The sequence below is a fragment of the Protopterus annectens genome, chromosome 9.part0, assembly GCF_019279795.1.
Source record: "Protopterus annectens isolate FY-2018-M chromosome 9.part0, PAN1.0, whole genome shotgun sequence".
In the NCBI taxonomy this organism is placed as follows: domain Eukaryota; kingdom Metazoa; phylum Chordata; order Ceratodontiformes; family Protopteridae; genus Protopterus; species Protopterus annectens.
The window spans coordinates 59,626,664-59,654,285 of NC_056743.1; the positions used below are offsets into that span (position 1 = coordinate 59,626,664).

A 27,622-nucleotide genomic window follows, 5' to 3' on the forward strand; every position below is an offset into this window, starting at 1 on the left:
ATGTCATAGAAGCCAGAAACCTTCAAGAACTGCAGACAACCATGACAGAAAAGCTTTTAAGTCCAGTGGTGCACAGTTGTTTACCTGTTTCAACTGCGTGGCAATAGCCCAGATGGTTCAAGTTCACTTTTATTTAGGTACTTATCTAACAAGCATCATTACAATCAAAATAATTTTTAAAACAAATACAAAGGGCAGAGTACAACAAATAAAATATCAACAGCTTACATCAGGCATTAAAAATTCAACTTATCAATGCTAAAACATAACATAGATATTGAAAACCCCATATGATACTTTTAGGATAATGACACAATAGGGAGGACTATGATTGGCTTTCGGACAGTAACGTGTTTATTATGCATTTGAGTTGTGGATGAATATCTATTTGGAGAGCGCTTAATGCAAGTTATAATTGGTATGTCCCAGTCATAACTCTATATTGCATGGAGCTGTATCTGCTTCATGCACTACTCTACAAGTTGCAAAAAAAAAAATGTTAAGGGGCACCTAGATTATGCACAACCAAGTAGACTAGAAGAAAAAAACTTTAAATAAAACAGTATTAGGGTGCCTGGTAGTTACCATTAATTTGACAGATTTTTAGTGCAGTTAAAGTACAGGAATTGTCCCCCATCAGGAAGAGCAGTATTGTCTTTGTGATGTGAACAGAAGCCCTGTGACAGAATACAGTGCAATACAAACATCTGGTTTATTCTACAAAATTGATTTTTAAAGATCAGTTTCTGTTGAATATGGAAATGGCAAAAAAATAAATAAATAAAAAATAAAATTACCTTTGCCTGTTATATGAGGCACTCTCAGAAACAATTACATAACAAATAGTATGGGGGTATAATCTTTAAACAGCAGTGGTGGAAAACATAAGACAACTGCCGAAAGTTCTGTGTGTTATTATAGGCTGGCTACAGAGCCATACTAATGGAGGACAGTAGAGGGTATGGTCCATCCCAAGTTCAAACTGTAAAGGGGTGCAGCCACACCTTTTAAAACCTTTTCACATTTAAAAAGTGAAAATAGTCAACTAAAAGTAGACCTGGATTGTTTAAGTGTGTTGTGTGTTCTTCTTTAAGAACACCGTCTGTGTGTCCCCCCTGCATGTGTCGACCCATGACTCTGTTGCATACTGCTGTTCCTCTTTTCCACCACTCCACAAGGAATTAATACGAGTGCGTGGGCGTATTTGCATCTGTTAGTGAGTTAGAATACCTCTCAAATCTGAACTGGGGACAAGACCACAAAAATAGGGACATATTTTAAATATTGCTCTTATAAACTTAGAAAGTTGCTAGAATAACAGGATTAACATGCATTTTCTGAACATGAAGCATGAAACTCTATGTATGTCATTATTTAGAAACTTCAATCCTCAGTGATTTACCAAGAAACCAAAAATTTTGTGAGGAACAGAAAAGAAAGTGAGGCAAAAATCGGGACAGTTGAGACATGCAGGTTAGTAAATTTCCTCAGGCTCAATCCCTGTACCTTGGTTACAGGAAACAAAAGCCTGAATCCTTTACACCAACTATCAAACTATTAACAAATGAGTTTTAATGCATTTTCAAACAATTGTGTTTCAGTGCATTTACAAGGAATTGTAAGCTTCAGTGCATTTACAAGGAATTGTGACCTTCAACGGAACAGAGTTTTATTGCTGCTCATGCTATGTCTGTTTTCAATTTGCATCTCCTTTGTTTAGGAAATGGCTGTACCATAACAGGTAGCTTACTTGTTTTTTAATTTTGAAGGCTGCGAGTTCTGCTCCCACACCATGCAGATAGATTGCTGATACTGTGTTAAACTTTTAAGGGGGTAGGGGGTGCTGCTGTCCAGAGTACATCCTCCTTTGGATACGACGCACAGTAACTATGAGCCTGTTGTTAGTTTGTCATCTATTCCTTATTGTAATACTACCAGCTTATTTTTTTTTTTACACTAACATAGGCAATTTATTCTTCAAGGGCAGAAGGCACTGAATTTGTAGATGGAACAGAAATGTAACATTGGTTGCTAGCAGAAACCTCTTCATTAGTTACAGATCTGTTTAATGTGGAATTATTTAGATGACTTTTACTTCTGCGAGATTGTGTATATGGACTTGTATTAGTAGATGTAATGACAGAAGTTTGAGTGGCTGCTTTTTATGATTGAAATTGTTCTGAAATGGGCAGTACTGTTATTATTGGGTCATACATTTTGTTTCCTTGCTTAATGAAAAAATGTGCAAAACTATAAATTTAAAAGACATTAACAAGTGGTACTCTATCATACAAGGAATATAATTTAACAAACAGGAAGGTGAATCAAAGAACACATGCATGTATGCATTGTCTATTTTTACTGGGGGGGTGGCTAGCTGTGCCGTGGTTGAATGCAACTTGTCCTTTTCATTTGGGCAGTTTAAAATCTACCCTTAGGGTGCATTTATGTGAATAAATATGAATAGCTATGATTTTTTGGGGAGTGCTGGCAGCAACTTTGTCCTTTTATTATTATTATAAAGACTAGATAGTGTGCATTTGTGTGAAAAAATGTAATTTATTTTTGGGGGTTAGTCAGCTGTGCTACGGAAACTTATCCTCTTCATTTGCTCAGTTTAAAATCTGGTATTATGGGCTGGCCAGTGCACATTTGTGTGAAATAAATTGGAAAATGTATGCTTTTTGTTCTTGGGAGGGGTGGCTGGCTGTGTTACTGATGAAATATCTGGTGTTCCGTTCAAAGGTAGGCATTAACAGCTAGTGTGCATTTGTATGAAATAAATGAAAGCTCTTGTATTTGTTTAATATGCTTGGCCTACCAGTTACTCTAAAATTGTTTGCTTAGTTTATAGTCTGCTTTTACATGCCCAGTTTGCATCTGCACAAAATATGCTGCAATCTTTACTCTCTCTCTCTCTCTCTCTGGGTGCTGTATGTGTAAAACCAAGTTGAAACTGTTCCAGATTTTGCAGAACGTCCCTATGTTTGTTTCAGCTTGAACTGCTCCTAATAGAATTTGTCGTCAACTGTCCACACAAGTTACCAAATCCCAAACTACTGGATCTTAAGGGTGTGCTGTCAATGTCATACTCAACTTTCCAAAGGAGATGGTAATGCATTTTTGACATTTTGCTTTAGGGAGTTAGATGGAGGGTTGTGTGTGTTATTGTGGATGTTGTGTGTCCACAACATGTTGTGGAGTATTATGGGTTAGATGGAGTGCTGTGTGTGTTATTGAGCATGTTGGGTGTCCACAATGTGTTGTGGAGTATTAGGGGTTAGATGGAGTGCTGTGTGTGCGTTATAGGTTCATATGTGGGTACTAGGCTATCTGCCCAAAGGCATTTATAAGCCTAGCCAGAATGTGTTGGCTTTCACTGTCCCCTTAGATTAGTTCCCTGTGCCTCTGTCCATCAGAGCCACTGAAGTGATCACCGAGGTAAACCTTCTGTTTCCTACCCACTCGTCAAGGTTTCTTTTGAAGACTGTTAGTGAGGAGCTCTACCTAATGTAAAATGGGATCTTGTTCCAAAGCATGGGAAGTCTCTGGGACAGGAATCTATCCCTCCAGCACATCCTATTTTTTGTTGTGGTGAGGTTTAGATCCCTAGAGTGTGTGGCTTGAGGGGATAAGGTTTTCTTTAGGTGGAGCATGTCAATTCTGGGTTGGACATGGCCTTGAATGTTAGGCAGAGATCACCTCTGAGTAGGCAGTATGCAACAGAGTACAACTGGAGTTTCTTCATTCGAGCTGCATAGGGCATCTGTTTGAGGCCATTGATCCTCTTGGTGAGGTACTTCTGTAGTCTTTCCAGCTGTTGCAGGTGTTTTGTACGGTACATCCCAAATGGGGCGTTGTACTCTAAGATGGGTCTGATGAGTGATGAGTAGAGGGGCACAATGACCGCTTTTGATCTGGATGCGAACCCTTTTGTGATTAGGTGGGCCACGTAGAAGGATTTTCTAACCACTTTGGCAATGTGATTATCAAAGGTGAGATTACTATCTACTTGGGTCTCCAGTTCCCTTATTATGTCTTCCGTATTTAGGGGACTGCCACCTATGTGGTAGTTTGTGTGTACTTTGTTTTTTTCCAAAGGGATGACTATGCACCTTTTGGCATTTAGCTTGAGGCCATGATTTTGACACCAGGTATCCGTCTCAGTGACAACCTTTTGGAGGATGTCTGTCTGTCAGAGTGTCAATTATAGTGCCTAGTTTGCAGTCATCTGCGAACTTGGTCAGCCATAGTCCTCCTGTGCTTGCCTGTACCTCTGAGAAGTATATTCCGAACAGGAGGGGTCTTAGGACTGAGCCCTGGGGAACACCACTTGTAACCAGTTTGGAGACGGACCTAGCTCCCACAACTGTCCCCATGTGGGTTCTGTCCGTGAGCCAGATGGCAACCCATCTTGTGACGTAGGGGTTTATGTTCAGGCTGGTGAGCTTGTCTGCAATACCAGAATGGGAAATGGTGTTGAAGGCCTTAGCGATGTCTAGGTAGGCTGTGTGTACAACCTTGCCCTCGTCTATAGCCTTGGTGACGAAGAAGTCCACCAGGTTTAGGAGGCATGATCTGCCCTTAAAGCCAAACTGGGTAGGGTCCAGTGTTTGGAGGTTCCCAATGTCTCTGTTAATGAGTTCCATGATGATGCTCTCCATAGCCTTGCAGACCAAGCTAGTCAGGCTTATAGGGTGATAGTTCCCAGAGTCTGTTGTGGCTCCACCTTTGTGGAGCAGAATAACAGTTGCTGCACACCACTCTATGGGTATGTAGCCTGTGGAGAGGCTGAGTTTGAACAGTGTGTTTAGGTGAGGGGTTAGTCTCTGAGCTCATGTAGGATGCAGCCTGGGACACCGTCCGGTCCCATTGATGCTGAGTTTTTGGCTTTGGAGAGGGCTGTTTTAACCTGAGTGTCTGGGATTTCAGGAACTCTACATTCTTCTGGTATGGTTATGGGCCCTTTTGGGGGTGAGAGGGAGGTGAAGTTTGTGCTGAACCTGTCTGCCAGGATGTTGGTGATATTGGTCGGTTCAGTGTATTTTATGCCATTCTGCATTAACTCCGAGCAGATCTGAGCATTGCCACTTGATTCTTGACATAGCTAAAGAATGCCTTGTAGTTATCTTTGGAGTCCTTGGCAATTTTTCTTTCAAAGCTTGCCTTGAATGATTTTATGAGGGATCGTAGTTTCTTGCTGATACTGATTAGGGATGTCTTCCCTTCATGGGATTTTACTCTTTTCTGTACTAGTTTCCTCCTTCTATTGTATAGCTTGTTTATGGTAGGAGTCCACCAGACCGGTTTCCTTTTCTTGGAGGAGTGAGTCTTGGTTTTGCTTGGGATGGCATGATCCATGCATTCTTGTAGCTGCCCATAGAATGCATTAGTAAAGGATTATGCAACTTGGACGGTGTTATCCTTCAGCATGGGGGCTTTGAAACTTTCCACCTCGGTCTTAATGTGAAGTTTGCTTTTGAAAAGTTTTTCATAGTGGCTTTCTTGTCCAGGGGTGGGTGCGAAATATGGATATCCAAAGTGATTTGTTTATGGTCAGATCTAACCAGCGAGGGGCTGACCTCTGGTGTGGAACACCAGTCACCCATGTTGGTGATGACCAGGTCCAATATGTTGTCACCTCTGATGGGAGTGTTGACCAGTTAAGCCAGGGCATTTGAGTTTATAAATTCTAGGAAAAGTTGGGCAAGGGAGTTAGTAGTTGAGTAGTTCTCCCAGTTAATATTTGGGTAATTAAATCACCCAATATTAGGGTGTTTGATATGACCTTTATGTTTCCCAGTGTTTCCAGAAATGTGGAATGGGGGTCCTGGGACATGGTGGGTGATCTGTAGCAAGCTACAATTTGAATTGCAGTTTTGCCCATTGTTAGTTGCATGTGGATGATCTCTGAAGCATTGTGCTGTGCCACTAACCTGGAGGTGTGGGTATCCTTGATGAATATGGATACGCCCCCGCATTTTGTATTTCGGTTTGGGTTCTGTGGCCGAAATGTATGGTATGAGTTGTAGCCTGGTAGTGCTGGAGTGCTCTCTGGAGCCTTAAACCAGGTTTCTGTTACTGCACATATATAGATTTTCTCCATACTGAGGAGTGCCTTGAGTGCGTGCATTTTGAGGTTTAGACTTCTGGCATTGAGTAGCATTACCCTCAGTTTTTTGTTACTTGTGCTATTTACGGCAGTGGGTTTGTCTTTTGAGCCTTGCCTAAAAAAGGCACTATGGGGGTGGCAAGAGCCTTGGCAAGTATTCAAAAGCCTAAGGGTGACAGGTGCAAGCCATCTCTAGTGAAGCAGCGTGGCTTGTTGAGCATGTCATCCCAGGCAGACAGACACTGGATTCCCTTTGAATGACACTAGAAACTTAGCCAATTGTTGAAATTGAGAATTTTTTCTTTATACCATGGTATCATTCTTGGTGAGGGCAGGATGCTGCTCAGGGTTAGGGTCATACCGGCCTGGGCTACATGATCAGAGAGCTCTTCCATGTATCTTTTCATGTAGTCCAGGGAGGTACAGCTCAGGTCATTCACACCAACATGGACAATGACAGAGTCATATTTGTACTTGTTCTTGAGTGACCTGAGTGCTTGTGTTATGTGGCAGTTCCTGGCACCTGACAGGCAGCTAACAGTAACCTTCTCCTTATTCAGCCTAGTGAGTGGAACGTCAGTGTGCCTGACTATAGAGTCACCTATTACTAGTATGTTGGGTATGTTATTTTGCCTTAAGGGCTGTGATTGCATGGCACACTGGTTTTGTGAAGTATGTGTTTCATGGTTTGTGTTGGGAGGGTGAAGGTTGCTTGGATGTTTGCTTTGGAGGTCTCTGTTGGTTTTGCAGATTTTTATACAGAGCCTCCGAGTATGTTTTCATGTATTTATGTGTGTTTTTTGCCGGTGCTGGTTTAATGGGTCTATGTAAGACTGATGGTGTGATTCAAGAATTTCCCTACTCCTCTTGACTGTCTGATGCAGTCTTGGGTTGAGAGAGCTTAGCCTCTAGTTCTGCTGTATAACTGCATCTCTCGCATGTATTAGAGTTTGGTGGTAGGAGGAGGGGGTTGTCTGTGTACATGAGGCAGTTGTAACATTGCCTCAAAATGCCCAGATTCACCAGCTGGACTGGAGAGAACATCTAAAACTTCCCTTTAGACATGTCTGGATAGGTACAGGAACTGTTTTACTAGATGGCTGGTAAGGCCGAATAGAGAGCCTTGTCCTTCTGTACAGTACAGGAGGGTTTAGTGCTAGGGTTTATAAGTGCTTGCTATAAGTTTTGAGCAAATGCTGGGCTGAGAAATGAATGGCATGAGTGCTTAAGTTGAAAGTTTGTCTAGTTCCAAAGGAAAAATTGAAGAGGAGACTTTGTGGATCCAGAAATAATTTTACCCTAGCTAACCGGTGCTGCCTGGCGTGCAAAACCAGGCAAATATGGTATTTATAGTAGGGAAATGAAAGAGATAGAAATTAGCCCAAAATGACCAATAAACTACTAATTTCTGGGCTGAAACCACTCCTCCTGGGACAGATAGGCTGCTCAAAGCTCCCCTCTCTCACAGGTGAACAGAGAAACTTCCTTCTATCCAAACACAGAGATTTGTAACACAGCCCTGAATTCAGCACTAACCTAAAAACTGGACTATACTAGCTTAGAAAGGTGGGAAACATATATATATATATATATATATATATATATATATATATATATATATTTTTTTTTTTTAGAAAATAATGCAGATACACTCAAAAAACAGTTAAAAAGCACAGAAAAAGGGATAATTATTGTTATATATCACAGATCAGAGTTGTAGTCAATGCCCCCAAGTAATAAAATAGGAGAAGCACAAATACAGTAAAAGCAGATGAATAAAGTGCAATATATATATATATATATATATATATATATATATATATATATATATATATATATATATATCTCAAACAATAGAAAACAAACTGATTTAAACAAGTTACCCAATTAACCAGAACAAAGCTCAAACTGAGCCCCGTTTCAGCAGTCTTCAATCAGACAAGTTCTAACTGCACACCCCTGCTTACTAGGGTGCAGGGGAACCTTCTCCAAAAAATAAGATGGCCTGGATCAGTGCCTCAAGTTATACAAACAAAGCAAGATTCAGCAGGCCTGAATATGGTCTATGCTACAGCAACAAGGCGCACCAATTTCAGAAAGAAACAGTTCAAATAAGCAGTCACAATAAGCCTGTGACCAGAAATTCCCAGCTCAAAATGGCAGAATCCAGCCTCTCCTCCCACAAGAGTGCAGACCACAAACCTTCTTAATGTAGAATAACTGGTCTGCATGTTGTGTGTCCACAATGTATTGTGGAGTTTTAGGGTGTTAGATGGAGGGCTGTGCGTGTGTGTTATTGCGCATGTTGTGTGTCTATGATAAGTTGTGGAGTATTAGTAGTCATGTTTCAAAAAGGGTTTTTGTTAAGATCAGAATGAGGCAGGGTTAGCATGCATTTGTAAGGTGGATCTACAATTAGATTCAGTCTTTGACCATCCACACATGATGATATCCTCTCTGAAGACTAACATTTTCAACACCATCCAGTACTTTTTGCTACATATTTAAAAGATAGAGGCTGTGCATTTCATTGTTAATAAAGGTCTCTCATGTCTTTTCAAACAAAATTGTTGAGAATGCTATTTTCCTAGTGTTAGAAAGAAGCATCAATTTGAAGTAAACTGTGTTCCCATTTAGCATGCTACATATCTATGCACTAGTTTCATCTAATAATATAGCATCACTTGTGGATGTAAAATGTTAATATCTGGACATAAATTTATGGGCAGTCCTCATGTCAACAAAGGTCAAACACCAGTTCCAAACATCTTGGATATCGAGGGGTGACTATTATCAACAGAAAGATTATGGTCAAGTTCTTTTTTTATATTATGTCAGCTTCTTATAATTTAGTTATCCATTTTTCACCTTTGGCTGTCATATGGGTAAAGGTGCTGTCTTGTGGAATGTCTATATTGGTTTTACAGAGGTATGAATATATAGCTTTTCTTGATCCCATGTAATCCTCGTTTTCAAGAATGTCTTGAAACACGTCTCTAGTTTTACCTCCTCCAGGGTTCTGGGCTTCAGATACAAGAAGTTAATAATCTTTCAGCAGTGATAAAACTTAACAATGATCTCCATACACTCCTTGCCCAGCATACATGTCTTCTTTGATTTAGTATTTTCAGCTGAAACCAAAATATTCCCTTGAGTGGTCCATGCTGCCTGCTGCTGTAGGGAACACTCTTAAATTTACAGTCTTGAAATGTTTTTTCATTCAGAATATGAGAAACTGTCTTATTTTTTTTAAGTTTACTGTAGCGGCAGACTGTAGATAAGCTGAAATTCTGAGTGTTGATTTAAGCATGGCTCTTTTATACCGTCCTGTGATTAGTGTACAGTGACTAATTGTCATTTGTAATGGAGGCTCTGGACTACTAGAGCTTGGATTATGTTATGTTTGCCTCTCAGTATGACAACTATTTGGCAGTCTTGCACAAGATTTAAATTATTTTGGAAGTTCCATCTACGCCACATGCCAAACATGCCAGAATAACAAGGCTGCTTTTCTTCTTGCAAGGCAACTATTCTTATGTCAAACATTGCTGTACCTGCTGCAGATACATTTATTTACTGTTTTTATAGTCTTCCTGTTTTGATTGTGTGTATTTAATACAAGTTTGCCTTCTCAAAGTACGAGTCGGTGAACATATCCCCTGAGCATGTTCTTGCTCAAAAATCTGAAATTCCAGGGGGTTGGGGGACAAGATATGCTCTGAATAGCAACAGTTGTTTTAGCTCTGTCACTTCAATTACTTTATGACAGGATTTTTTTGACAAATTATCCTAAAGGCTATTTTTTGCATCAAAGGTTAATATTAAACCTAGTCTAGGACAGTATAAAAAAAGATTCATGAAATTTTGTTTTTTTTTCCCATCAAAAGTACACTGCATAATCTTTCACTCATTACTGGACTTCAAAATGAGCTTTTCCAAAGCAAAGCATCAAGAAACATCTCTCAAAAAGGAAATGCAGTCTCCGTTATCCAACATTCAAGACTTGTCAATGAAAATTGATAAAAATGACATTAAGATAGACAACTTCAAGGAGAAATGTTCCAAGCAAATAAATATTCTACATGAAGATAGTCACCAGCAGAAAACACAAATTTATGATATGTATGGCAGATTACAAGAAGACGAAAACAATATTGAATTTTTGTTAAAACAAAATACTTTACAACGATCAAAAGTGGATGACTTAGAAAAAACAGGTCACTCAAAAACAAGGTTAGAATCTTTGGACTATCAGACAATATTGAAGGTAATAATTTAGTAAACATTTTATCTTCTTGGCTACGATCTCCCTGAAGCTCTGTCTTATGGAACTGAAAGAGCACACAGATCCTTAGTATCATCTAAAAATAGTAAGAATAATTCAACTAGATCAGTGATTGTGAGATTTCTTTCTTCACATGACAAGGAAATGATTCTTAAGACAGCTTGGGCTAAAGTCCCTATCAAAATAAAGGATAACATCATACGCTTTGACAATGATTACTCCCCCAACAGTTATAACCAAAAGGAACCATTTTTGCCTCTAATTAAAGAACTCAACAAATGTCAAATAAAAACTCATTTACGGTTTCCAGCCAGATTGAAAATTTTCATGCAAGAAAGTCCAAAAACATTTGATGATTTAGATGATACTCTCTCATTTATCAAATCAAACAAAATTCTTGACAAAACTGAGGAAATGGAATGGGCTAATGTAAGTCTTGGAAAGATTAGCTGACAATGGTTCATGGAAAACACCAGAAAAGAAAAAGAAGTTTAAGAAATGAACAACAGTTTGCTCTTTATTACATATTGCAATTGTTTTGTTTACTAAAAATCTTAAATGATCATATTGCTCCTTCTTCTATGGACTCAATACTCGGATGAGCAGTATAAAAGTTTTGTTATATTAAATATAAAATAATTCCTTGCACCAGACAAATATGATTGTCACAAGCAAAGGAATTCTTATTGCAGTGTTTAAATGTGTTTAATTGAGTAATTAACATATATATGTGCGGGCATGTGAAATTCATTTACTAACTGGGCCAGTTAATGTTTGCTTGGTTTCCATGCTTTGAAACCCTTTGATTATGATGGAGGTCTAGCTGAGCGCACGAGACAATACATTTATAAAAGTGTTAATTTTACTCACAATTTCCCACTGAATTTAAAAGCTCCTATTTTTTTCTCCATTCTGGACTCGAGAGATTTCGTCTCAAGCTACTGGACTCAGGATGACTTGCTTGGATGACATCACAATATGAACTCACTTCCTGTGAGCTTTGAACCTTGTAAAGATGCCATCCAAGCAGGATAGAACATTGAAAAGCTATCGCAAGATTTAAACAGATCCTATTTATTGAAAATGATCCGGACTGACATATATTAACTATTTTCTTTACTGTTTAGCTAAAATTTTATCTAATTTATTTCAAAAAGCGCATTTCTTTATCAAAGAAAAAAACAAAATGATTTATCCTATGAAACATACTCATGAAGAGCTCCTGTCAGACATGGTCAGGTTTACTTATTTAAATACAAGTTGAGTTTTTAAAGTATAAATTTTATTTGTAGGATATACAAATGGATGACTTCTAATGTATTTATGTTAGCACATATGGGCAATTAAACATTTTATATATGAAGGCAGTAAAATGTATGCCAATGCTATGTTAAACATACTGAGTTACTATACTTCAGATGGTATAAAGTACTGATTTGCTGTGTTACTGATCAGTACTACTGATCTGATGTTTGCTTGGTCAATAATACTAGTCATATACACAGTGTTTTATTGTATATCTCACCAATTTAGGATGGATTTGGAGGGGATATATATATATATATATATATATATATATATATATATATATATATATATATATATATATACACACACACACACACACAAACACACTGTATATTTATGTTGAACTTTATTTTATACAGAAATAAAGTTAAATTTGATCTTTTGAGTTTAGATTCTGTAACTTCTATAACTTATAATATAATATTTTATTGCTTTTTCATGACTGATTTGAAGGAGGACAGGGACAGATTTATTTAATGATACATTGTTGACTATGTTTTTTTAACTTACTTAATCTTATGGATTTTTTTTTTGCAGACTGATTAAATACATCCATTGGTATAATTATTTAAATATATGATAGGGATACAAAGTATGATACACAAAACTGAATAGGTTTTATGCTAAATTAGTTTATTATATTAGTGATGAGTACTCCCTTAATTCCTGTTATAATAATTTATTTAAGATCTTACTCTTGTTGACAGTTGCTGATCAGCTGTTGTTATTGGACAAGTGGTTAACTTGGGTAGCAAATGCTACTCAAGTTAGGAGTTTTTAACTCCAGAATGGGTATGGGTAAATTCAGTTGTTAATTTTTATATTTTCATTGTTTATGTCAAGATAAATTGACATTTACTATTGCTTTGTATATAAAAACTATTACTGAACAGACATCAATTGGCTTGGGAGGGCCTTCTGTGTGGAGTCTGCATGTCCTCCCCAAGGTTGGGTAGCATTCAAAAGACATGCGTGCGTAAATGGGTGTAACTGTTATGTTATCCCTGTTTGCAGACAAAGGATATCGGTAATAATCCTGCTAAAGGGACACTACCTTGTAAGAGATGCAACCAATGCATTTCAATTGATACTAGGGATAGCTTCATTCACCCTGTTACCAATTATGTTTATAATTTTAATGTATCAGCGAATTGTGGAACTGAGAAAGTTGTATATCTAGCTAGATGCACCTCCTGTTTTGCGTTCTATATAGGGAAAACCAATAGGAAGCTCAGGGAAAGAGTCAGGGAACATTTATACCATATATGCATTGGGACTGAGCATAATGCTTTAGCAAGGCACGTACGTGCTACTGATCGAACGCATGAATTAAAATTTTCAGTCTTACAAATTGTCTCCCCTGGGGTTAGAGGTGGTGACATTAAGAATTACACTGAAACTTGTGAGATGAGATGGATTATCAGGTGTAGAGCTGATAGAACCCCCCAGACTCAATGAGAAAGTACCTATAAAGCCAATATTATACAACCGAAGGTTGAAAACAAACAAGTAGACTATGTGCATATAATTGATTATGGTTGTTTTCAGTGTGTTCAGCTGTGTTTATTCTATTTTTATACCAGGATGTCTTTATATGCTGTATATGTTCTTTTTGGTGAAGCATTTTTAAGGAAATTTTTTAGTAGAATGACAGTTCTATGTTTTATAGATAGACTGTATTAATTTATTTTACTGTTGTTGCATGTGAGGTTTATGTATTAATAAGGATTTTTAAGGTCTTTACAGGATTAGGTTTAGTCGGATAGCTCTCTTTTTTTAGTGTTATAATGTTTGAATTTATAGTGACTTAATTATTTGGCAGGATGTGATGTCACTCCTAATTGAAAAAAGGGGGTATTGATATATCTGTTTTTAACAGCATTTCACGGTCTGATGAAGCCATTATAGTGAAAGCGCTTACAGAGTTTTGAAAATAAAAGTGTTTTTTATTATTGATTATTTTCAGTGTTCTCCTTTAAATGAAGTTATAGACAATTTGCTGTTTTATATACTTTTAAGGACAGCCCTGGTTTGTTTCCGTGAATGGACTTTTTTACAGTTATCTTGGAACTAAATTCAATTTCATCTGTGATTAAATCCATAACTTTTCTTTTACATACAGAATACACAGCAAAATGTAAACATTTTCTAGAAATATTACATTGCAATTCATATAACTATCTGAATTGTCAAAATACATCTATAGTAATTTGATTACTAAAAGATTATCTTTCTATTCATAGTCCTATTGAACAGAAATCTAATTACATGCTACTCCTCCTAAAAACATTTAGAGATTATATTTATAAAACTTCTGAATATAAGGCCTATTTTTTTACCCTTTTCCCTACAGCTTTTACTCAAGGAGTTATTCTTTCATCAGACAATACAAAATGCCACTGTTTAAAGAAAAGAATCTAATATACTGGTATCAGATGATGGAAAATGATGAGCTAAAATCCATTGATAATTTGAACTCTGAATTTGAGATAGACACTCAATTATGGTTAGAAATGCAAGAATGTAGACAATTTCTTTTAAATAAGTTTGATTTAATGTCTCCAAGGATAAGACAGTCAATAAATAAACTTATACAGTATTCAATGCTATCTAGGCAATGCAAATCTCCCATTAAAAATAAATTATCACACATATATAAAGTAATTAAGAAAGACACCGATATTTACCTTGAAAGCTATTGGAATTATTTCCTTATTAATAATTATTCCCCTAATGATCGAGATAGAATACATTGGAATCAGCTAGTAGGACCACTTCTTGGATTAAATGGAGACTATTTACTTGGAGATACATGTATGGAACCTTCCGAACTCCTTACACCATAAGTAAGTTCAGCAAGAAGAAGAATGCATGCTGGAGATGTAAAAATGTAAAAAAGAAGTCAAAACAAACTGGTCACATGTTCTTTGGCTGTTGCAATAAAAAGAATACTGGGAGGACATCAATGTCTTTTTGCAAGCCCTATTTTCAGATAATTTTATGCTAAGTCTATGATCCTATTTAATACTCCAGTACCTGAATGTATTAAGAAAACTAAGTAGCCTATGATTTTGGTCCATACTAGCTGTTACCAGAAAACTTATAACAAGAAATTGGAAATCTGACACTTCTGCCACTTTTCAAGAATTTTAAAATCTTCTTATTGATGTCCGTTATTTGGAAATACTGACCATTAAAGCAAAATCTAACAGGAATGCAACTTCTTACAACATGTGGAACAAGTTATGTGATTTACTAGGGAAATAATTTGTCAGGTTAAATAACTGCTGATATATACCAATGTCTCTGTATTATGTATTTGTAAATGTCTTTGTAAATAGCTTAGTTTTGCTTGTTTCATATAGTTTGTTTTAAATTACTTAAGTTGGAAATATTTGTGAAGACTCTATGAAGATTTGTTTTTATTTGAAACTCAATAAAATTGTTTAAAGAAATCTGAAATTCCTTCACATCCAAGTTACAGACATGGATTGTGTACCATTTTGCTCTTTGTCCTGATGTGCCTCCATTCAACCTTTCTCTTTAGAAAGTTGAGATATATAGAAGTACATGCAATACAAAAAAAAGGATTTTGGTAAATGTTTGTACAACAGGAAACAAGAAAATTACTTTTTATGTTCTACTGATAATGCCTCTTGTATTCAAAATGTAGACTTTAAGGGGCAGACAAAGTGTAGTTTCTGTCAGGGTATAATGAGTTATATTGGTCGATGCTACATAGGATTTTCAGCTATTGCATCAGGAAGAGACAGACTAGGTAGGCCAAGCTTTTCTCTTCTGGGATCAAAGTCTGCAAACTGTGCTGCTTACATTTTTCCTCATTAAGTATTTGGGTATCATACCTTCCTTCCTTGGACATACAGAAGAGACCCAAAGCCATCACTATCCCCTAATCTCTTTCAAAATCGTGGAGTTAAGTTATCTGCCTGGCTATTACATACATGGGGTATTCCTTATCTGTCATTCTCCTACCACTGTTCTAAAGATGAAACAGTCTTGGCTGACTCATGAAAACCTTACATTCCTAAAGAAATAATATTTCAGGTAGGATGGATAAAGCAGTCAAAACTGTAGTTCACTGGATTTACACATTCACAAGGCAGACTGAAGCAATCTCTTCATTTTCTGGTTTCGGGACAAAACTCATGATCACAAGAGACACTGGTCTCACTGTACATCAGTATCCTTTCCAGTTTACAATGCAAGAAAAGGATCTTTTATGTCAAAGCAAATGTTGCAAATATTACAACAAACTACTTGGGATTTTTCATGTGGCTTTAGAAGATGGGGAGCAATCCAGTGAGCACTCAGCATTGTCTGGCAGCTGCTGCTGAGGATTAAGGAGCTGTTAATGACCTGCTTCCTCTGGTCCAGTTTTGCAGGGTTCGATTCCCTCAGCCTCCATTACTTAACTGCCCAACACGGAGCAACTCACTTAACCAGACACTGCTCCCAGGCCGAGTATAAAAAAGTAAATAGAGATCAGGGCTTTGGACAAATCTAACCATTTAACCGGGTCGTCACAGATGAGTTCAACTAGCTTATTAAACTCTTCTCCCTTCAGCAAGCCTATTTAACTTCATATTTTTCTGTCAGGATCCGAACTCCAAGGTCTATTACCCTCATTTCCAGCTATTCAGTCCTTGTCAAGCTTTCCCCCACTTGTAATCTCATTTTTCTGTAAAACTAGCAAGGTTTTGGATTACTTCTAAGGACCCACCAATGCTCATTCATCTGTTCCTCAAACTTTTGTAAAACATCCATTTTATTATCCATTCTGACCTGTTGCTCTGTAACAGAAGAATACAATGCAGATTGGGGCAAATCAAATCCTTTTCAACTGTAGGCAAATCATCCACTTGAGGTAAAATAGATGCAATTACTTTGCCAGGTAGATTGTCAAATTTGATTTTTCCTGTTTTTGGTTATTTCTTCAGAACAAAAGACATTAAAAACTAAAAGACTTGCACTCAAGCAATTTACAGGATTAATTTCTGAGGCAATTAAGACTATATAGAGAGATTTTGATGACTGCCTTGAAAAACTTACTGGAAGAATAGAATTTATTTGCTCCCATCACATCAAGTTCATCTTTTACACTTTGTCACAAAAGTCTTTCCGTTTCAGATGATTTTTTCAAGTATTTATTTTAATGTATGCTGATTCTTAGACATAAGTACTGCAGCAGAAACAGGTAATCAGCTTTTCAACCTTCAGTCCAAAAACAGCAGAGCTGGTAAGACTCTCAAGTACCACAATTAATTCATCTTATATTCCAGAAATACAATCAGGCAATTATCATAGATTTTGTTGTGGCTCTTTCAATAAAAGTTGTAACTGTATTGTGGATAATATGAATTGGACAAAATATATCTCAAATCCCAATCCTTCTTAAATTGTGGCTTGTGTATCTGGACTACTGTCCAATTTACAAATACAATATAAAACAGATTCTAATGCACAAATTATAATTACAGGTGTACCTTGATGTGTCTGTCAGCTTGATCATGTCAAGGAACTGTCAACAACAATCAAAGCAAAGTAAATGGCTTCTATGAAGTGGAACAGATCAGTACCCAATCAGCTCCACATTTGATCTGGAGAATTGGTATGTTATAATCTGTTCCTTTGCATTGTTGCTGTGGTATAAGTGGCAAATGGCACAACAATGTGGCTACTTGTTACATCTAAACTGACATTCCTGGCCAAAGTTTGGCGTATCTTTCGTTTTTTTTTTAATTTTATTATTACCAGATGTGATTCATGTATTGTCTCAAGTATCTGTATTTGCAGCCGTCTACTATTATTTTACCAGATTTGATTTTCCAGATTTGAAAATCAAGCATTTGTAATGGCTTATTCATGTTTGATAGAAAAATTAAGATTTAATTTCTTTTCTTATCAATGTTTTTTTGCGGAGGTCAGTCTTTTTTATAGTGTCTTCTAATAGATCCCTTTCTATGTCAGTATCTGTATACCTCTTAAATAATTTTACTTTTTCTCTATTAAGTGCTAACTGTGGCACTACCCAAAGAGCTTCCAGTTCTTCATGTTACTCTGGTAAATGTGCTCTGCTTAATCTGTCATGACAGGTTCCTAGCCTGGACTATATATCATTTTTGATAACAAGTCTGTAACTTCAGACATGCTTTGAACAAAGATGTTTGGAATTGTTTACAAGGTTTAATTGTGTCGTTCCATTTCGGCTTCTTTACTATAGGACTTTTCATGGAGTTTTCTACATTAATACATCTCTATACAGTGCTGTTAAAATCTCTTATCTAGCTGAACATATTTTGTGCAACTGTAAATGTTCCTGAACCTTAGGCAAGTGGTATACTCTCTTGTGAGATCATAATTCCTGCCATATTACATCACTATGACTGACATCTACTTGCAACTCAGCTGGCTTGTTTAATATCAGTTGCGATGTTTCAGTGACTAAATGAGCAATTTAAAAATCTCATATTGGTTACTGTTTCAGGCCCAGAGGCCACATCTCATTCTAATAGCTTTCTCAGAGATATATTTATCTCAGGCGTATTAGAGTCAAACTTTAAAAAATATGTATCATTTAGAGAAAGTTTTGTACTTCCTGCCTTCTGAATTTACCATTTTCATAACTGTTCAGATTTCCCAGGATCAGGTCTCAGACCCTTGTATTTCAGATTTTCCACACTAATTTGGCACATGGTTGGGAGGGTGGCCTAATGGTTGAGGTGTTTGCCTTACAAACACAAAGTGCAGGGTTTGAGTCTCACAAAGGATAATTGGCTAGGCTTAAAATGACTCGCAAGGGCAGTTAGCCTAGTACTAATCTATGAACCTATGAACCTATGCTTTATTTAGCTTTAAATTATACTGTCCTACTTATCTGTTCAGCAAGTCTACAGCATCTTGTCCTGCATTTTTCATGAATGGTCCTAGACTAAAAGGAACTGAATTATATTTTCTGAGCAGTGACTCACTGAGGCAATCTTTCTGTGGAATACATATAGATGATTACATACTACATGCAAATCTAAGGAATATGAGCTTTTTTACTGACACATTAAATGTACACAGTCTAGTGGCTTTTGCATATAATTATTATGTTGGAAACCCAGGTTTGTATCTAGTATCAAATATATCTTAACTTTTGGTATTCTTTGAACACTTCTTTCTCTATAAGTAATGGGCAATACTCACTCTTATTCAGTCTTTTAAAATCTTACATATGAATGCCAATCCAAATATTTTATTGGCTACATTATTATGGAACACTACTTCTTAGACACCCAAGGTTTCTATTCCCTTTGGCTTATTTCTAAGTGCTACAGTTTATTTTCTGGAAGTCTGGATCATTAACAGAGCATTAGATTTTATTTTCATGTTCAGTTCTCCAGTGAAGCCTTTTAAAGTCTGTAATAAGATTAGCATAATCATGCCAGATATCACGGTTATGATTCTGCAGAAAAATCTTCAAAATCTCTTACCAAATATGCATAGTCATGTTGGATATCATCTGAGTTAAGCGCAGTCTGAAATGTCTCTGAAGATATATGACTGATTTTGAAAACATACAGTCTCAGCACAAGCCAATCATTTAAGTATTAATTTAATTTAAATATCACTTGATTTAAATATCAATGTGGTGAATTTAAATAACCCAGACTAGTTTATTTAAATATTTGGTTAATTTTATTTAGACAAGAAAAATGTATTACTTTTCTCATATACTTGCAAATAAAGAAGACTTACCTTGTTTCTTCTACACTGACATGTCAGCAGGTTTTTGATTAAGTGGTACCATCATGTAGCCAGAGTAAGTTAATCAATGTAGTATGCAGTCTTGTGTATTTTCTAGCCCCAACATTTTAAAAGTATTTTCTGACAATTTATATTGAATTCCATATTCTATCCATTAATTTTCAGCATTTCTCAACAGACAGCCTTATGCACTTGTTTCATCACATATGGTGCATTTACAGATTTCACAAAGAACTTTAGTTTCGATGGTACCAATAATCAGTTATTTACACTTCTGTTTAAAGTCATTTGAACTCGCTAGTTATTTTTTTCCTTTAAGATGTCTTTGTAAAATGCAATTTTCTAGTACAAATTTTACAGCAGTGGTTAGATGATGGATAATGACACTTATCATTGCACCACTGCGATCTTAAATTTAAATGATGGCTGCCCTCCATCTTCGATCTTTTGTTCGGTGTAATGTATTGCCCCAGGACTTTCTGTATCACTTCCAATGTTTTACAAAACATTCTGCTTTTAGTTCTCAGTTTGCTCTTCATTATTTTGTTCATACTCTTTCTAAACCCTTTCTTTTTCATTTACCAATCAATCCCCATGACAGTTAGAGCAGAGGATGAGCTCTGACTAAACTTATTCCAGTAGTTAAGGGTTTGACTTCCTCAGCTTTCATTTGCTTACCATGTGACTGTGATCAAGTCATTTAACCAGAAATTGATCCTACATGGAGTATGACAAATGCTCCACATACATCAGTGTCATACCCTCGTTAACAAATATAAACAAAAAAAGAATGAAAGCAAAACAAACTATCAGCCCCCATGTTCTATGGCTGCTCTATATGCTACTCAGGGATGAGAGTTAGTCATAGGAGCAACTACATAGGCAGCTATCAAGTTTTTATTGATGATATGGTCTTTACCCTCCCAATCCAAGCAAGGAAGATTTGTAAGCCACATAACTGGAAGGACCACTACACTTTCCCTTTGTGAGTGTTTGCTTCTCTACCCCATTTGGAAGTCCACCAGGTGGCATCAGCTTAGTGAGCCAAATGAATACCCAGGTTGCATCTGAAAAGTCAGTCTTCAAGGGATCATGGCAACTTGCAACCTGATTCCCCCCTCTTCTCCTATAAAATACACCCCATTTGATTCACAAGCTAACGTATACAAATTCATTTTTTTTTCATTATTTCTATTTTTAATTTAATCTTAATTGTTTATTTACTAGCCTGGCAAGTGGAGTCTTTTTCAGCCATGCCACTGGCTCAGACAACAAAGGACACGAATACTTGATGTGTGGCTACGAAAAGAATGAAAAGAAGGTTTTAATTTGAAATACTATCAACCAGAATCTTTGAAACATTTGCACTTAGTTTCAGCAAAGAAGTGATCCACTTACTTATTTACTTTTGGAGGGTTAGACGAGGTCGGTAGATTAATATTGCATCCGCCTGATGAAACAAAGAATTATTTTACCTCTAGCTGTAAATCTGAAGGGGAGTCTTTCAAGTAAGTTACCTTCTCATTAGCATCTCTAAGCAGGTAGAAGTTATGACCAGTAGTTTTTCAGAGAGTGGTAGAGATTTATGCTGAATGAGAAGCTTAATTAGAAAAAGAAACAATAAGAACTGTGTCCCACAAAGTTACTCAAAGCCAATCAGCTTTAAAAAGGAGGCAGTGATGAGTTTTGGGATCTGATAAAGTTTAGCTGTCCACTAGTAATTTCAATAGCTCTGCATATAAATACAGCATTTGATAAGGACATACCAGTTTATTTTAATAACCTGCCTCTTGTGTCCATTTCTTATACCACAAATTGTGGTGTTTATTATCAAAATTCATGCAGTTCATCATTCACAGCTTTTGGCTCTTCTTCGATTCAGTTACACACAATCATTTACAATATGTGTAAGACCCTGTACTCATATAAGAGTCAAAGTTTGCTAAATAAATTCTCTCAGGACTGGTAATAATTACTGGAGTTTTCTTTTGATAATGTTGTTCCGTGCACTCCCTTATCAAGAAAAAAAAAGAAAATGAGTTGAACACCTTTTAGGCTTTTTCTACAGCAGCAAGGAATGCTGGACATTCTACCCTCTCAGATTTTTCCTGCAAATCCACCTGGAATGAGGAATAAATCAAATTTCTAAATCCAGGACGTCTAGGTTTCAGGCAGGTTTCCCTACAACAGCCAAACATTCCATGAAAGTGCAGCTCAGCCATAGTTTCTCTGGGACTTTTTATTTTTCTAGTTTAGAAAACAGAATGTTGATAGCAAAAACCTCTTCAGTTCTGCAGATATACTGCTATTCTGATACTGGTATTGTCATAAGGCTTAACGACTAACATCCATGACATCTAAACTGTGTAGCAGAGGACATGCTAATCACTGTAGCACTTCATATATACCCCTAAATTCTACATTTGCAACATATACAATTGCTATAAACTTTAGCATTACTTCTGCCTTTTAAAATGCACAGCTTTGTAAATAAAAATGGCTTAGAGACATTGACAATGTTATTTTTTTTTAACAACTCACCTATAAGCTGCACTCCAAAATAACATGCTTCTGTCAAAAGCGTCCACCTTATTATGACCTTTTCAGATGTGTAAAGTGCATTCCACATAATTAGTGAAATACCTGCAAAAAGAAGACAAAGGTTACTACCTTATTAGGAACCATCTCTGCTCAAAATAAATCTTTCGTGCCACTATCAAGTTCGGTTAGCAATGAAGCTATATATGGATGTCTGATTACTTGACTGCATTTATTCCTTTATTGAGAAAGTGCAGAAAACATGAGCACTGTAGAGGTAAAATGTTATCATAGGCAGTGGTAAAAACAGTATACAGAAGAAATATGTTAAGTCAGGTAAGTAAATTTAAATAACGGGAAAATAAACAAGAAAGCAATGCAATAATTTAGGATGACTGCACAGTTTGCAAAAGTTGCTAACTTGGACACCTTGTGGGATTCATTCAAACAAAGACAGGTATTTTGAAGAGAGGACCATTACTGGAGTAGATAAGCATTCTAAATCTTGGTTAAATGTTGGTTGAAATTTGGCAATTTATTGCAATGCATGTCTACAGTTAATATTTTGGCAAGGACAGGATCTAACAGGATTACAACTATGTCAAAGAGCTTATGGTCAAACCTGAGTTTTTGTGTGTAGTCCAGGGTCTCTCCCTAGAGGACATCATAATATCAGATTTGTAAAGGCTCAGACACACACTTTTTCTGTGTTATATTTAATCATGTAATGTGTTTTATATATCTGTCTTATTCCAGACACACCTACTTTCATCAGTATTCTGTGTTTATTGACAATGACCTGGATCATTGGTCCGTATTCTGTGTTTATTGACAATGGCCTGGATCATTGGTCATCACCAGGCCAGTGGCCATTGCCTTGCCTGGGTCATGGCTGAAACCTCTCCACAGCTAGCTGATATACAGAGTTATCAAACAAATAAATAAATGGAGTATATTTATTCTGCTGAGTGACAGTTTTCACAACTTTAAACTTCCTGTGGTTTATTACAGTGGTTAGTAGATCTGTCCCACATGTTGACTTGAACAGTGTTATAGTACACATCACTGAGATTCAGTGTGAAGCCATTTATTATATTATTTTTGCATGTTTCTCCTGAAATTAATGGATCTTTCCTCATGTTTGTGTGTGATGGGGTACATCGGTGTATGTTGCTATGTTTCGGTTTATTTGTATATCGCTTACATGTTTAGTGTGCGTTCGCTCTTTTCTACATACACTAAACATGTACGAGATGTACAAATACACTGAAACATAGCAACATACACCAATGTAACTCAACCAAAGCAGAAGAGTGGTCCAGAAATGACACACCAGCACGTAGTACAGGAAGAAAAAACAATTTAGCACTTTCGTCAAAAACTAGACTGCATCAGAATACCATGCATCTAACAAATCAAGTTTAAATACCCTCCCCAGCAGTAATCAAACAATTAAATGAGATAATTTCCCCTTGTGAAAAATAATCAACATTTACATATATAATTTAAACAGTGCAATAAAAAGGTTGCAGAAAAAGGTTTAAATAGCAACCTTTTTAAAACATTAGAAACTACAATATTAAAACAATTATGTTCCAGCATTTTTTATATAAAATATAATGATTTAAGCTTCAACAATGAACTTATAGTAATCTTGTCATTCAAACCAGGAAACTGGCAGGCATTAAGCTTAATTTGCCATTTGAGTTCAAGGAATTCCAGGTACTCACCAGAGCCCCCCCCCCCCCCCCGAAGACCCAGATCAACATGTTCAATGGCACAACATTTAAAAGCATGTGAAGGGAAAAAACTAAGATGTTTATACAAAGCATTTTTTTTCATTTTTACATCTGATGTCATAAGTATGCCCATAAACCCTTTGCTTCAAAGCTCTTAGTTTTTCCTACATAGAACCCCTCACATGAATCACACTTAGCTATATAGACAATATCTCTAGAGTAACAGGAATATTTTTTACAAAGTAGTATAGTCACATAGCCTTCAATGTATAACTTGCCTACATTGAGTATATAAGGACACTGAGAGCATCTGCCACATTTAAAACAACCACCCTTTAAAGGTATATTTCTTTTTATTTCCAATAGCCCCTTTATTGAGATGTCCATCTTATACACCACCATCAGTTGACACCCCACCAATTTGTTGATACTACTATCTAAATTAAAAATCTTCCAGAACTTTGATATAATGTGCCGTATGTCAAAGAAGTTCATGGCAAATGGAAAGACCAAGGCCCTACTAAATTTGTTACTTCTCTCAAGGTCCTCCCTTCCACTCAGGTGATTAGACAAGTGTATGAAAAATGCAAACGTCTCTCTTATTTTTGACTTCGTTATAGATTTTAACCACAAAGTCAGTAGGGTAACCCCTACTAAATAATATTTCTTTTAATACCTCACATTCCCTTGCAAAGTCTCCATCTTCTGAGATCATTCAACTCAGCCTGACAAATTGCCCTTTTACCAGGGCTTTCTTTTGGTGTACAGGGTGCCAGCTTTCGTAGTGCAAAAGGGAGTTACAGTAAGTTGGTTTCTTATACAACTGTGAAGTGAACATTTTTCTAGTGTAGTGCTTTTTAATAGTTACATCCAAAAAATGTAGGGTATTGTTGTCCTTGACCATAGTGAACCTCAAAAAATCAGTTGTCTCATTAACGTAAGAGAAAAAGTCATCTAGTTCATTCTCAGTCCCTTTCCAAAATAGGACAAGGTCATCCAGGTAATGACCATATAGTGTCCAGAGTTCCTTGAACCTAGAATTTAAAATGAAAAGGTCCTCCTCCCAGTGTGCCAAAACAATATTGGCAAATATAGGGGCACAGCACGTACCCATAGCCACACCCTGTCTTTGTTTAAAAATATGTCCTTCAAATCCAATTAAATTATTGTCCAACACAAGTTCTAATAGTCAAACTTGAACCATGGTCACAGCTGGTGTTTTTAACACAAGTAGTCATAGAACCATTCAAGCCCCACGTCACGGGGATTGACTGAGAATAGATCACAAATATCTATAGTGACCATAATCAGTTCATCGGCATACATATCAGGTTTTATTTCTTCTAAAAAGTCCCAAGAGTCTCTCATTACTCATTTCCTATGGTCCAAAACATGTTTTACCCGTCCATCAACAAATTTGGCCAAACAGAAAGTTTTTGATGCTTTTGCATCTACAATTGGACGTAGGGGGGGGGGGGTTGTTGTTGACTTGTGGATCTTAGGGATCCCAAAAATGGTCCCTATCCTAGGATGTCTGAGTTTCAAAAACTCATGATTTTTTAGACTGATTTGTCCATTTAATAACTCATCTAGGGTGAGATCTATATTCCTATGTGCAATATTCAACTTGTTACGAGACACTTCTAGATAAGTTTCACTGTAAAACATATCAAACATCTTTGCATTATAGTCTAACATCCATGACCACAAGCCCCCTCCCTTATTGGGTTTCATAATTCAAATGTCATTGTTTTTTATTATTTCCTGAAGTAAAGACCATTCTGCCAGTGACATATTAGTAGGGTTAATTTTATTATGTTGCCTCAGTCTTGGATAATAGTTCAAAGATTTGGACTAAAGGGTGCACTGGGGGTATAAAAGTACTGGGCTTGTGTAATGCACCAGGCTCCACTGAACCTGTATTGTTACCAAAATGCAATCCTAAATTCAGTTTCCTACTAAAAGATTTCAGCTGTATAACAGTATCCACAATGCTAGCTTTTCTAGCAGGTACAAAATTCAGGCCTTTCGAAAAAAGATCTGCCCAAGCGGAATTCACTAAAATTTGGCTAAAACTGTAGATAGAAAAATCCCCAGCTGTGTTTGTCACAATCAGATGCTGTGTTTCAGAATTTAGAGTTTCAAAATTAGGGGTTGTCTCTGGTACGAACCCCTCCTCCCCTTCCATCGACCCTGCTGGTTGTTCCGTCCATAATTCTGGTTCAAAACCTCCCATTTTCCTGGTTCTTTATTCTCTCCGATCTCATCAGGAGGGGGGGGGGTCTAAAGGGATGTCCCCATTTGTGCCATTTTTATGATTATTATTATGGTCAGGATCAATGTTGTCCCTCTGGGGGGTCCGGGTAAGTTTACCTGCTTCATAGTCCTGTTTATCCCTCCACAATTTCCTCTCTTTCCTAGTTTTTAAACTATTTAAGTCATTGTCAACATTCTTAAAAATATTTAAAAATTCGATTTTTTTATGTTCAAACAATAAATCATTTTTTTATATGAGCATCTAATTTATTAATGTCCCATATAAGCATTGCCATCTTTCTATTATTGTCTGAAACAAGCATTTTTAAAAGTTCAAGTCCTTGTCTGTTAAAAAATGCCAGTAAATCTTGATGCAGTTGAGAGTTTTTGATGAGCCTCGTCGGGTATCTCCACATCACAAGCCCTTTAGGGACATGTTCCCTTTTAATACACTCTTGCAAATATCCATTTTCGAGCTGTAGCTTTTTGTATTCAGTAACTAAGTCCTTGAAAGTTGTAAGTTGTTGATCCACAGTTCCATGCGCATTAAGAATGCTGCCGTCGCCTTCATTGATGTTTAATTCGGTCCTCAGCCGTTGCTCAACTGAAAAAGATGCCGTGTTGTCACTACTACTTCCTCTTCCTCTCTCTGACTGAGAAAGCCCTTCTAATCCACACAAGTTGGTTGAAACAAAAGTTCCTTGAGAGCTGTTGCCATGGTTATGCTCTCTCTGTGCTGGGGTAATGGAAAATTGCTCAGAACTCTGTAAAACAGTGTCTGCACTACCACCACTGATTTGCCTCGCAATATCTGAGCTTTTATTAAGCCCATTCATGATTCCATCCACTTTTTTAGTCAAATCAGCCACCAAAGCTGATAAGGTAACAGACTGCAAAATAGCCTGTAGGTCTATGCTGCACGTGCCGTTCTGCTGCTCACCTCCTTCCATGACAAGACAAACTTAGAAACACGAAAATAAGATGAAACTCAACCAAAGCAGAAAAAGGGTAGTCCAGAAACGGCACACCGGAACGTAGCACAGGAAACAAACCACTTTAAATTTAGCGCTTTCGTCAAAAACTAGACTTCATCAGAATACCATGTATCTAACAAATCAAGTTTAAATACCCTCCCCAGCAGTAATCAAACAATAAAATTACATCATTTCCCTTTGTGAAAAATAATCAACATTTGCATAAATAATTTAAACAGTGCAATAAAACGGGTGCATGTTGTTAGCAGACATATCATACAATTGGTTATCCATTGTGTAAATTGCTCAGAGCACAGCAGAGGTATTCAAAAACACTAAACCCTAACATATTACTAAGCATCATGATACACTACACTTTTATTTTCCCTAAATGGATCAGACGTCGGTCTAAGTCCTAAACATATTTTGCGCATTTCTGAATGCTATATCCATCCCAGTCTTTCCATTTGCAAAGGTCATTGGTGACAGTGACCAGTAAATCTCTTTGACAGACTGCTCATTGTGTGAATAATGTCAGGATATTTTCATGTGAATTTTTTAGGCTATAATTGGTTTTATTTAATTGCTTCAGCAATTTAATGCAAACAAAATCAACTAAATAATTCTTAGAAACTAGACT

The 27,622-nt window shown here is 36.7% G+C and overlaps 1 protein-coding gene across 4 annotated transcripts in view; it reads right to left on the bottom strand.

Moving 5' to 3' along the window:
• Nucleotides 1-27,622, bottom strand: part of TP53I11 (tumor protein p53 inducible protein 11) — a 1,760,993-nt gene that overhangs the window by 33,080 nt on the left and 1,700,291 nt on the right. For all 4 annotated transcript variants that reach the window (XM_044082555.1, XM_044082554.1, XM_044082556.1 and 1 more), the window contains exon 7: nt 22,017-22,118. In XM_044082555.1, the coding sequence (XP_043938490.1) occupies nt 22,017-22,118 (102 nt within the window). The remainder of the gene's footprint in view (nt 1-22,016; nt 22,119-27,622) is intronic.